This window comes from Nannospalax galili, unplaced genomic scaffold (assembly GCF_000622305.1).
Source record: "Nannospalax galili isolate Female #2095 unplaced genomic scaffold, S.galili_v1.0 scaffold167, whole genome shotgun sequence".
Classification (NCBI taxonomy): domain Eukaryota; kingdom Metazoa; phylum Chordata; class Mammalia; order Rodentia; family Spalacidae; genus Nannospalax; species Nannospalax galili.
Window position 1 is genome coordinate 3,991,375 of NW_008358534.1, and position 12,721 is coordinate 4,004,095.

Genomic DNA, 12,721 nt, shown 5'->3' on the forward strand with positions numbered 1-12,721 from the left:
GTTGGAGAGATGTTAACAATTACCTCTTAGGAAAATCCTAATGCCAATCTTCAAATTCTGAGTTGAGAATTTTGGTTCTTTGTTTTAGGAGATATACTACTTTTCTGTAAAGGAGCAGATTCAGCAGTTTTTCCCAGGGTACAAAACCATGAAATTGAGTTAATTAAAGCTCATGTGGAACATAATGCAATGGTGAGCCTATATCCCTCCCTTCAATAAGTAAATGGAGAAATGCTAGAAATGCCTGTCTTTATAGAATTTAAATGAATGTTTAATTTTAGCTTTTTTATGGTCTACTTCTTGTACTTAGAGATTTTATTGTATTATTACCTTCGTTATTTTAGCATAAACTATTATCCTAAGACCAGTATTGTGGTCAGAATTAGCAGTCTTAAAGAATTTTCAAGGATCTTTTTGGTTTGTTTGTTTGTTTGTTTGTTTGTTTTGGTTAATGACAATGTATTGTATATACTTAAAAGTTGTTAAGAGAATATATATTTTTTGAGACAGGGTCTTAAGTATGTAACCCTCAGTGGCCTCAAACTCACAGAAATTTGCCTACCTCTGCCTCCTAAGTGCTGGAATTAAAGGCGTGTACCACTATGCCTGGTTTCAAGGATCTTCTATAAAAAATTATTAGTTATTTTGAACCTGATTGAATGTTACCTTTTTAGTTACAATTTGTTCATTTTTAAAAATTAAATTTATCAGAATCTCTCTTTTTTAATATATGGGCAAAGCAAAACCATTTAAAAAGTATGGTGGGGACTGGAGAAATGGCTCAGTGTTTAAGAGTGTGTATTGCTCTTGCAGAGGATCTGAGACCCGTTCTCAGCACACAGTGCCAGATGGCTTATAACCACCATTAACTCTCGGGAATCAGAGGTTTCTGTCCTCCACTCTTCATATACACCTGGACTCACATGCACAAAGATTTAAATTAAAAATAAAAATAAAGCTTTAAAGAGTATGACATTCTTTTGGCTATTATAGAGATCACTATAGACCTTCTTCTTTGTTTCTAGGATGGTTACCGGACACTCTGTGTAGCCTTCAAAGAAATCACTCCAGATGATTTTGAAAGAATTAATGCACAACTGGTTGAGGCAAAAATGGCCTTACAAGACAGAGAAGAAAAACTGGAAACAATTTTTGATGATATTGAGACAAACATGAATTTAATTGGAGCCACTGCTGTAGAAGACAAGTAACTACATATTCTTGTTATTGTAATGACCAGTCATTTTTGGTAGTATATGTTCCAGATTAGTAATATATTCACATGTTTTGAAATTTCTCATTTAGGTTTGTCCTCTAGATGAACATAAAGATTAATTTATTTTACCAACTATGGAAAATATAGCGGATTTTGAACTCTGCAGATGTTTTTTAAATACATGTACCTTAGAAGGATCAACTCATTATCAGTAAGGTCTTAAGAAAATTTACTGAGCCATCTAATTGTTTATTGCAGAATATATGAAATAGTCTTGCACTATATAGGGCAGAGTGGTAGAACCATCATTTGAGCTGGTACTTGGAAGAATGGGTAAGATTTTCACAGCAAATGAGCAGAAAGGAAATTCAAGGTAGAGTAAAGAGAACAAGAATTTAACCTAACCTGCTTCAGCTAGCCAGAATAGTTTTCACATAGTTTTAAAAGAGATGCTTTAGGGTCTAGAGAGTTGGCTCAGTTGTTAAGAGGACTGTGTGCTCTTGCAGAGGACCCAGGTTCAATTCCCAGCACCCACATGGTGAATAACAACCATCCATAACTCCAATTCCAGAGAATTCAGCCCCCTCTTCTGACTTCCGCAGGCATTGCATGACTGGGGTGCACTTATATGCATGCAGGCAATACACTCATACCTATAAAATAAAAGTAATAAATAAAATATTAAAATAAATAAATAAAAAGATGCTTTAAATATACTGGCTGATGTGATTGTAGGACTGTCAGTGATCTGCTTCAAATAATAAGTTTTAGATTCTAAATATGTTTTCTAAAAGTTAGGAAGCATGAGGGAAAAAGTTACATATATTCAACTGTTTGAAGATACTAAAATTTTTATTTTTCATTTTATTGTAATTTTTATTTTTGTTATTCTTTTGCAATTTCATACATGTATATAATGTATTTTGGTCCTTTTCACCCCTATTGCCTTTCTCATCCTCCCACTTCTGCTGAACAACTTCTTCGCAACAAGTCCCCCATGCATATTTTCATGTCTGGCTTTCTGTTTTTTTGTGACCCAGTGAGTTTAACTAGGATCTGTGTGTATGATTATGAGTAGAGAGGTTATTTATCTGATTACAGGCAACTTAAAGGTGGCTATGCCACTGAAGAAAATGGCTGTCTTCACTCAGCCACTATTAACTACCAATAATTCCTTGGGAGGGGACAGGCCTCATGAGTCCCTTCCCCACCCATAAGGGAATGCTGAAGGGCCCCATCCTGTGCAGGTCTTGTTCAGGTAGCCACAGCTACTGTGAATTCATGAGTGCAGTGGCCATGCCTCCTCTTCTAATGGTACTTTACATTCTTTCCACAGTCTCTCCCACCATTTTCCCTGAACCTTGGAAGGATAATACAGATTTCCCATTTAGGTCTGATCAGTTAACAGTCACTTATTCTCAGCACTTTGATCAGTCTCTGTATTATCCATCACTTACTGCAGAGAGAAGCTTCTCTGGCCAGCACTAATCCATGGGTCCAAATATGTTTAAAAGACAGTTTGACTTAATTTACAACCTGATGGGTTACCCCTTAGAGCCTGTGACCTTTCTAAACATTGACTTTTTTTTACTAGGTTTACAGTACCAGGCATGACTTCTCTCCCATGGAATGGGCGTCAAATAAATACAATTTTAAAAAATATTTCATTTGCTATTTTTATTTTATGTGTATGAATGTTATGCCTGCATGTAGGTAAGTGCACTCATATCATGCAATGCCCACGGAGGACAGAAGAGGATGTCAGATCCCTTGGAACTGGAGTTATGGACAGTTGTTAGCTGCCATGTGGGTGCTGGGATTCAAACCCCAGGCTTCTGCAAAAACAGTCAGTGTTCTTAAACGCTGAGCCATCTCTCCAGCCCCATCAAATAGAAATTTTTTAAAGCAGTTGGATGGGCTGGAGAGATTGCTCAGTGGTTAAGAGCACTTACTGCTCTTCCAGAGGACTGGGATCATTTCCTAGTATACCCACATGGTAGCTAACATCCATCCTTAACTTCAGTTTCAGGGGATCTTACGACCTCTCCTCACCTCTACAGGAACCAACACACACATGGTACACTTACATGCAAGCAAAACACTCATACACATAAAATTAAAATTGAAAAGGCAATTGGAGGAGAGGTGTGGTGGTGTACATGTTTTTAATCCTAAAACTTGGCTGGCACAGGTTTGCAGATCATTGTGAATTCCAGGCCAATCTGGTCTACATAGTGAGTTCTAGGCCAGCCAGGGCTGTATAGTGAGATACTGTCTCAAAAAAAAAATCACAGTTGATTATTCCCATAACAGTCATGCCACTGTTGCATCAGTGGACACATCTTGCCTGGCAGATTGGTTCACAGATGGGTTTACAGCTGGGTGAGACTGTTGATGACTTTTTCTATCTCAGTAGCCTGCATAGCACCTTCCAGGACTGTGAAAGCTAGCAAGCAAAAAGGAAGCCAGCTCAGTACCAGTCTTGATTTCTCTGTTGTCCCGTGACCAATGTGTGTGAAGTCTGAAGCAATAGTCTTACTATCTAGTTATGGTGGGCAACAAGAGCAATGGCAATAGCTTGCATTGTTGTTTTAGGATCTCTGGGGCCTCCCTAACCAACAGCTCAAGGGAGGTGTCCCACACCTTGTCCTGGGATAATAACCTATGGCTTCTAAGGGCTGGAGACATGGCTTAGCAGTTAAGAACACTGACTTGACTGCTCTTGCAAACTTTCCAGATTTGATTCCCAGCACCCACATGGCAGCTAACAACTGTCCATAACTCTACTTCCAGGGGATCCATCACCTTCTTCTGACCTTCATGAGCATTGCATGACAGAGGTACACATACATATATGCAGACAATACACTCCTACACATAAAATGAAATAATAAAATATTTTTAAAATAAAAATAGCCTAAGGCTTCTTGGAACAGCATTATCCATCCATACAGGATACCTTCATTCAAATTTATTTTTTATTATATATTATGTATAGGATTCTAGAATTGCTGATGAGTTGTAAAAATGATCTCTTTAACAATCTTTCTTCTGTCAGAACTTTTAGAAGTTAATAAAGTTTCTTTGTATTCACAGGCTGCAAGATCAGGCTGCTGAAACCATTGAAGCTCTTCATGCAGCTGGCTTGAAAGTCTGGGTGCTTACTGGGGACAAAATGGAGACAGCCAGATCTACATGTTATGCCTGCCGCCTTTTCCAAACCAATACTGAGCTCTTGGAACTAACCACAAAAACCATTGAAGACAGTGAAAGGAAAGAAGATAGATTACATGAATTGTTAATAGAATATCGTAAGAAGTTGATGCATGAATTGCCTAGAAGCACTAGAAGCCTTAAAAAGTAAGAAAATGTGTCTATTTCTTACACTTATACATTGATACAAATGTAAATAACTGCTACTTATGCAGAAGACTCTATTTTGGGTAATTTACCATTCTCTGTTGATGTTTTAACCTTTTAAGTTAAAACCTTCCCTGAGGACTTGATTATTAACCCATTTGAGATTACTTGGCACTTTCCACCTCTGTTAATGTTTTAAAAACTAAATTTCTCAGCACCCACATGGCCGCTCACAACTGTCCATAACTCCAGTTCCAGGGGATCTGACAGCCTCTTATGTCCTCTGCAGGCATTGCACATTGCACGACACGGGTGCACTTACCTACATGCAGGCATAGCACTCATACACATAAAATTTAAAAAATAGTAATAAATAAAATATTTTTAAAAACCTAAATTTCTCAGTATCTATCACAAAAACTCAATTGGGGGGGCAGTGCTGGAAATTGAACCTAGGTCCTCACACACTGAGTTATCCCCAACTGTCAACTTTTTAAAATGAATTTATAATTCAAAAGTATGCAAAATCATAAAATTGTACATATTAATGGGGTAATGTGATTTTTTTTTGGTCTTTTTGAGACAGGCTCTCTCCTGACCTCTTGCTGGCCTGGAACTCACTATGTAGACCAGGCTAGCCCCAATCTCATAGAGATCCGCCTGCCTCTGCCTCCTGAGTTCTGGGATTAAATGTGTGCAAACCACACCTGGCTTAATGTGATTTTTGATACATGCTGTGATGGCCAATCTTGGTTGTCACCTTAACGTACCTGAGACATGGGAACCTCAGTTGAGGAATTTCCTTCATGAGATTGGCCTGTGGGCATGTCTGTGGGGCATTTTCTTAATTGCTAATTGATATAGGATGGCCCAGCTCACTGTGGCAGTGCCATCCCTGGACAGGGGGTTCCTGGGCTGTATAAGAAAGGTAGCTGAGCAAGCCAGGAGAAGTAAGCAAGTGATCACCATTACCCTATAGTTTCTGCTTCGTTCTACCTCCAGATTCTTGCCTTGGGTTCCTGCCCTGGCTTTCCTTGATGATGGTCTGTCACCTGTAAGCCAAGTTGCTTTGCTCATGTTGTTTTATCCCAGCAACAAGAAAGCAAACTAGGATACATGTATACATTGTATGATGTTTAAGTCATAGCTAAACTCATTTATCTCCAGATACATTTTTATTTATAGTAAAAACTTCCAAAATCCTTTCTTGTAGCATTTAAATTTTTTTGGAAATTACCATTATCTGTAGTCATCCTACTGTGCTGTAGCATACCGAAATTTCTTCATCCTCTTTACATCCTCCTTAGTGCCCTTTAATCTTTGCCCGCATACTCTACCAGCCTTTGATAACCACTTTTCTATTTGGAACTTCCATGAGATCAATATTTTGAAATTCCACATATGAATAAGGTCATGTACTACTTGCCTTTTTGTGCTTGGACTTGTTACATTACACATAACATAATGATCTCCATATTCATCTATGTAGTTGTAAATAACAGGATTTCATTTTTGTAGCTGAATAGGATTTCATGGTATATATGTACCATATTTTCTTAATCCATTCATTAGTTGATAGATACTTAGGTTTCTGATTCTGAGCTATTGTGAATGATGCTGCATTGAACATGGGAGTGCAGATGTCTCTGACATACTAACTTCATTTCCCTTGTGTATATAGTCAGTAGTGGGATTTCTGGATCATAATGATAGTTGTTTTTATTTTTTTAAGAAATATTTTAAATAGCTCAGTTTTTAAATGTTTAAAGTCTAGACAAAAAAAAATCAATCTCTGTAACACTTTCTGTGAATTCTTAGGTCCCATTTCCCTTGTGAATTCTTGTGTTCCGGTACTCCAAATGGAACCAAACCATTAACACGGCCACTTTAACTCTGCCTTCTACTATGTAGGAAAGCTTTATGGGACCTACAAGTCTCAAGAAAAGCTTCTGATCCACAATAATTCACTGCCAGAGATAGGTATTCTTCTTTCTTCTGTTGTCCAAATTAATTGCTTGAATTTACTCTGACATTAAGTTGAATTCTTTTTCTGGAATAGTACTAGAGCTACCTGCAGTAATTGCAGAGACCTCCCCTGAGAAATACTGTTTTCTGTGTCTTAAGCACACTTCATATTCTAGGAATACTGATGAGTATTCAGTATGATAATTTTTATTTGACCTTCATTAACATCTGAATTAAGCAATCTTTTTTTTTTTAGGTCTATTTGAGACAGGGTCTCCCTGTAGCCCCAGCTGTCCTGGAACTCACTATGTAGACCAGGCTGGCCTTGAACTCACAGAGATCCATTCTGCTTCAGCCTCCCAAATGCTGGGATTAAAGGGGTGCGCCACCACGCCTGGCAATTAAGCAATCTTAATTCCCTTTATAGACTGAGAAACTGAGACTCACCAAGATAAAGTAACTTCCTCAAAATCTTAAAGCTAGTAAGTGATTGAACAAGTCTATACAATTCCAGAGCACATTTGGCCACTTCTAAAGAGCTGTTGTTCATCTTGGTTAGCAGTGAGAATAAACATATTCATATTAATTGGCCATGAGAAATGCTTCCTTTCTTCCATCAAATAGAACATACGGCAGTCATTCCAAATTGCAACATGTGTTACTTGACCATTTCTTAGTTGGCTTGGGCTGCCATAACAATATCATAGACTGAGTGACCTAAATAATAGGTATAGTTCTCATAGTTTTGGAGGCTGAAAGTCTGATCAGTGTCAGAATAATTGCAAACTGGTGAATATTCTTCCTGACTTGCTGCCACCTCCCTTTGTCAAACCATGACAGTATTTTGATGTCTTATCTCCAAATGAAAGCAGTAATCCCAACATTTGAGCCTTACCCTCATAAAGTCTCTTACAGTTAATTAATTACCTTCCAAAGACCCTGCCTCCTAATAAGATCACATTTGTGGTTGGGCTCCAGAATTTTCATATCAATCACAAATCCCATCATAAAGAGCCTGCTGTCATAACCGTATCTAAACCTAATCAACTCTCAAAGAACCCCTCTCCTAGTATCAACAAAATGAAGATAGCAGTTTAATAGATACATGTTGAAAGGAAACAGTTCAGCCAATAGTTCCACTCAGTAGCTGTGTAACATGTTTCTGTAAGCTAGGTACTATGGAAAACTTAATGCATTACCATTTCTGTTCTTGATTATATGTTTAGAGTCAGGCATAGTCTTTCCCCTGGTGAACAGGCTTCAAATCCAGAATCATCTTTGTCAGTTTCTGCTCTTTTTCCTCCTTCCTGTTCTCATTAACCATCAAGCTTTAGCCATGCTCCAATTACCACTAGTTTTTCAGATTACAGATCTAGTAACATATGCATTCAAACCCTTAAGTCCCTCTCCCACATAAGTGGTCTTTTAAACAAAGCATTGTGTATATCACCTTTCCCTTGAAACCTTTGAATTCTCCATTATCCACAGATACTCAGGTTATAACAAAGCAGTCAAGTGGCATTAACTTGCTTTCCTGGTGTACCCAACATGCATTTTTCTTTCTTCCCCTTTTTTCTCTGCCTTTAATGTGACTTTAGATATCTCACATCATACAGAATTAATTATTATCTCCTGTTTGAATTTATTGTCCCAGTAACTGAGTGTTTACCATTTATTATCTTGTTTGGTTGTGTATGTTCCCTCATGTGCACTTCTGCTATCTCATGGAGACTTTTCTGTTCTCCAAGCAAAGTTTAGTCAGTAATTCTTTTTAATTTTACAATGATAGGCATTGGACTCAGGGCCTTATATCTGCTAGGGAAACACTCTACTATGGAGCTATATATCCAAGCCCAAACAGTAATCATCGTCATTATTATTTATATTCCTCCATACAGCTTACTTACAGCTGTGGTTAAAAACCTGGGTTTGATTCATAGCAGCCATATGCTGGCTAACAACTGTCCATAACTCTAGTTCCAGGGGTGTCCATCGCCCTCTTCTGACTTCCATGCGTATTGCACAACATGGGTTCATTTGTACACATGCAGGCAATGTACTCATACATTTAAAAAATTAAAAATAAAAATCTCACCCAGACTTACCAAATCAGAATCTGCATATTTATACCCAGTAAACCCTTGCACATTAAAATTTAAGTAGCATTAAAGTAAGCAACTAAATCTATAACTACAAAATCTTACTGTATCTGATGCTTCCAATGAAGTGATTCTCAAAGAATACCCAAGATTGCCTGAGCAAAAATTGAATTATGTGTTGCTTCCCCTCATTGCACAAAAAATCGATAGAATTTTCTCTTTTGGAAGTTTTGCCTCAGATAGATAGATAGATAGATAGATAGATAGATAGATAGATAGATAGATGATAGATAGATAGATAGATAGATAGATAGATAGATAGATAGATGATAGATAGTGATATGGAGGGATATAGATAGATGAGAGATAGAGATAGAGAGAGATAGAGAGATAGAGAGAGAGATAGGATAGATAGGATAGATAGATTAGATTAGATAGATAGATAGGTAGGTAGGTAGATAGATAGATAGATAGATAGATAGATAGATAGATAGATAGATATTTTTCTTCTTGTTGTTGTTGTTGTTTTGGTTTTTGGTAGGGTCTTACGTTGCCCCACCCTGCCTGGAACTCACGATTTCAACCAGGCTGGTTTCTGTCTCGTAGAGATTTGCCCGCCTCCCAAATGCTGGGATTAAAGGCATGGACCACCATACCTGGCGCACACACACACACACACACACACACACACACGCGCGTGTGTGTGTGTGTGTGTGTGTGTGTGTGTGTGTGTGCGTTTTAAGTTGGTGCCTTGTTAGACTGTTGTCTTGTTTGGTAGGTTAGGTTTTTTTTTTAACTTTTACTGCTTTTTTTCCTCCAACAATTTCATAGTTGTATAATATAAATTCAGATTTTTAGAATCCCTGCTTCCAGTTTCCTTCCCACATTCATGTCTATGTCTTTATTGTTTTTGGAGACCCACTGAGTTTAACCAGGATCATCTGTGTGACCATGGGTTTGGAACTATCTGCTGTATTCTGGTAAGAGTAGCTTGGATTTTTTGTTTTTTTTTTGAGATAGGGTCTCATGTGGCCAAGGCTGGCCTTGAACTTCTGATCCTCCTACCTCCACCTATCATTACATTTGTTTTTTCACACCTAGTGCTTGTTAGTCCTTATTACACGTGAGAACTACATAAGTTGCCTTTAAAATGTACCTGTATGTGACTAAGCCTTATCCAATATTCTCTGATTTAATTGATCTTTGGGTAGAGCCAGGTATGGGCAATTTTTTAAGATACTCAAATGATTCTGATTGGAAGGTTAGAGTTGAGAATCACTATACTAATATGATATTAATGAGTGAGTGAATGTGCATGTTATTATATGGTACTCTTTAATGAGCACTGTGTCTTCTTGATGCTTTGTTATATTTGAGAAACTGTGTTCTGTGGATAATTTTTGTCACTCAGGCAAAGGTACTAATTTTGTTTGCCTCCAAGTCATTTTGTCTTTTGTGTGTGTCCTTAAGGAATTTCTGGTGAGCTGATAATTTGTCTTCATATCAAATTTAGCATCATTTCATAATAGTATGGCTAATTTTGTAGTTCAAAAATTCACTTTAAACTTTCTATATATAGTCAGACTGCTCAATCACCCTTATTTTTATAGTTTTCAGTACTTATAGTCAACTGTGTGGGCAGTCCTTGCTCCCCATGAACTCTTAGCCCCTTGTGTCCTGTCTTTTCTGCTCTTACTACTCTCCTAGTTTGCTTATATGCAAACTTGCCCCAATCCCTTGTGTTCTTTTTATTCTCTTCATTTCTCTACTGAAGTTGACATTATCAATTACATCCTTTAAAACCCTCCTTCTTGAGCCAGTGAGATAGCTCAGCTGGTAAAAGCACATCCTGTACAAGCCTTACAATCTGAACCCACAGAACTTACAGTGGAAGAAAAGAACCAATTCCTGAAAGTTGTCCTCTGACCTCCACATGTGTATACTCGCACACATACACACAATAAAAATGTAAAACCCCTATCTCCTTCTTGATGTCTGTGATGGTCACAGTGCTCTCATTTTTCCCTTTTTGGCAACCCATGTCTTTCATTCTCTTTTATCTTGTGTCTTATCTTTACTTAACAGCTTTTTTTCTAATTAAAAGTGACTGTTGTGCTATTATTAGAGACAAAAAAATCCCTTCAGAAAAAACAGGTCAAGAAATTAGATTGGTGGTTTGTCTTATCTGGGACACTCCCCTCTGTGATTGAAAAAAAAAATGGAGGTTAAGCAGGGTGTTGTGATGGGTACTCATAACCTCAGCGCTTGAGAGGTAGAAACAGGAAGATCAGGATTTCAAGGCCATCCTTAGCTACATAGAGAGTTGGAGGCCAGCCTGAGCTGTGTGAGATCTTATCTCAGAACAAAGCAAAATAAAAATAAAAAACAGAATCTTAATTCCAACTGTTTAATAGATCCAAACATTTTTTGTCTTTTTCAGAGCTTGGACAGAGCATCAGGAATATGGATTAATCATCGATGGCTCTACATTGTCACTCATACTAAATTCTAGTCAGGACTCTAGTTCAAACAACTATAAAAGCATTTTCCTACAAATCTGTATGAAATGTACTGCAGTACTCTGCTGCCGGATGGCTCCATTACAGAAAGCCCAGGTAACTGTGAATGATAGTTTCCATTCTGGGTCCTCTGTGTGCATCTAATTTCTTCTTCCCCTGAACTTTTCCTCTTTGTGAACAAACTCAGGAGAAGTCTCTTCCAATTTTATTTAAACTTATGCTGTATCTTGTTGTGCCCTCAAGCTTGCTGATCAGATTTTTATCTTCCAGACTTCTCTAATAAGTACAGTGCCTGCTGCCCCTGTATACTGCCGTCTACTGCTCCTTTCTCCTCATGGTGTCATCAGCCTCATGTGTCCTGTTTTTGTTTGTTTGTTTTGTTTTTCTCTTTAATCTACTGTCTTGCTGTATAGGCAAACCTGGCCTAGTCCCTTGTGCTGTCTTCATTCTTTTCCTCATTTCTCTATTACATCTGACATTGTCAGTTACATTCTCCTAACACGTTCCTTCATTTCTGTGATTGTCCACAGTGCTAACATTTCCCCTCTCTTTGGAAACTTGTATGTTTTATCCTGTGTTTCCTACGTGCTTAATAGCTTTTTCCCCCTATGGCCAAGTTTTTTACCTACTTTTACTTTATGGACTCTCTCTGGATTAGCCTTTCTGTTTCTGTGCCTACCATTGATATATCTCTGAGCCTTACTTTTTCTTGATGTTAAGTCTCCTATTTCTAATTGCTAGGCATCTCCATATGGATTCCCTCCTATCAGGATTATTAAATTCTATTGTCTAAGACAGATCTTATAGTTTTCTTCATACCAGTTTATGTCTTCCCTTGTCCTATGCTACTCCTGTTGCTGCAACCATTTTTCTTTTGCTAAGTCTCATAACAGTGTATCCTGTTGATTCTACCTTTTTGTTACAGCTCTTTATTTTCATGCCACCTTTTGAAACCTTTTGCTTCCAGCTTTAGTACATTCCCTTGATGCTTTTCACATAGACTCTTTGATTTATTCTCCTCACTGTTCTCTTTGCTTTGATTCCCACCCCCCTCTCCCCACACTCCCAAATTAATCTTATGAAAATATTACACCTACCACACAGTCGTTCAGACACTTTCAGTAGCTTGATAGTCCCTGAGAATGAAGGGCAGGTGACTGAATGTGTCATCTTGGATTCCCCCATTTTGTTTCATATCATCATCTGAACTTCTCTCTGAATTCCCCTGGCCTACCATAAGGAAATACTAAGGAAACGCACCTCAGGGGCCACCTTGCATATGCTACAATTTCCATATCCCTCAGCCTAAGTGGATCTACTTCACCGTGCTTCTTACGGTTTGTGTGTTTTCCCTCCCTTTGCCCCTTCCCTCCATCACCTCAAGATTTAGTGTCTGCATTCAAATCGTTCATCTGGCTTCTGACTATTTCACTGTCTAGGCAGATATATAAATTCCTGGTCTCATGTTTATTTTTCTACCCACAATATAGGATGCCTTGTGGTACAGTCCTCAGTATGTTTTATTTCTCTTACTCTAGTTACTTTTTCTAAGATATTTCCTT

General features: G+C 37.9%; 1 protein-coding gene across 7 annotated transcripts in view; it reads left to right on the plus strand.

The window, feature by feature from the left end:
* Positions 1-12,721, plus strand: part of Atp11c (ATPase phospholipid transporting 11C) — a 261,713-nt gene that overhangs the window by 183,357 nt on the left and 65,635 nt on the right. For all 7 annotated transcript variants that reach the window (XM_029558010.1, XM_029558009.1, XM_029558011.1 and 4 more), the window contains 4 exons: positions 89-192; positions 1,026-1,207; positions 4,313-4,576; positions 11,081-11,255. In XM_029558010.1, coding sequence (XP_029413870.1) covers positions 89-192; positions 1,026-1,207; positions 4,313-4,576; positions 11,081-11,255 — 725 coding nt within the window. The remainder of the gene's footprint in view (positions 1-88; positions 193-1,025; positions 1,208-4,312; positions 4,577-11,080; positions 11,256-12,721) is intronic.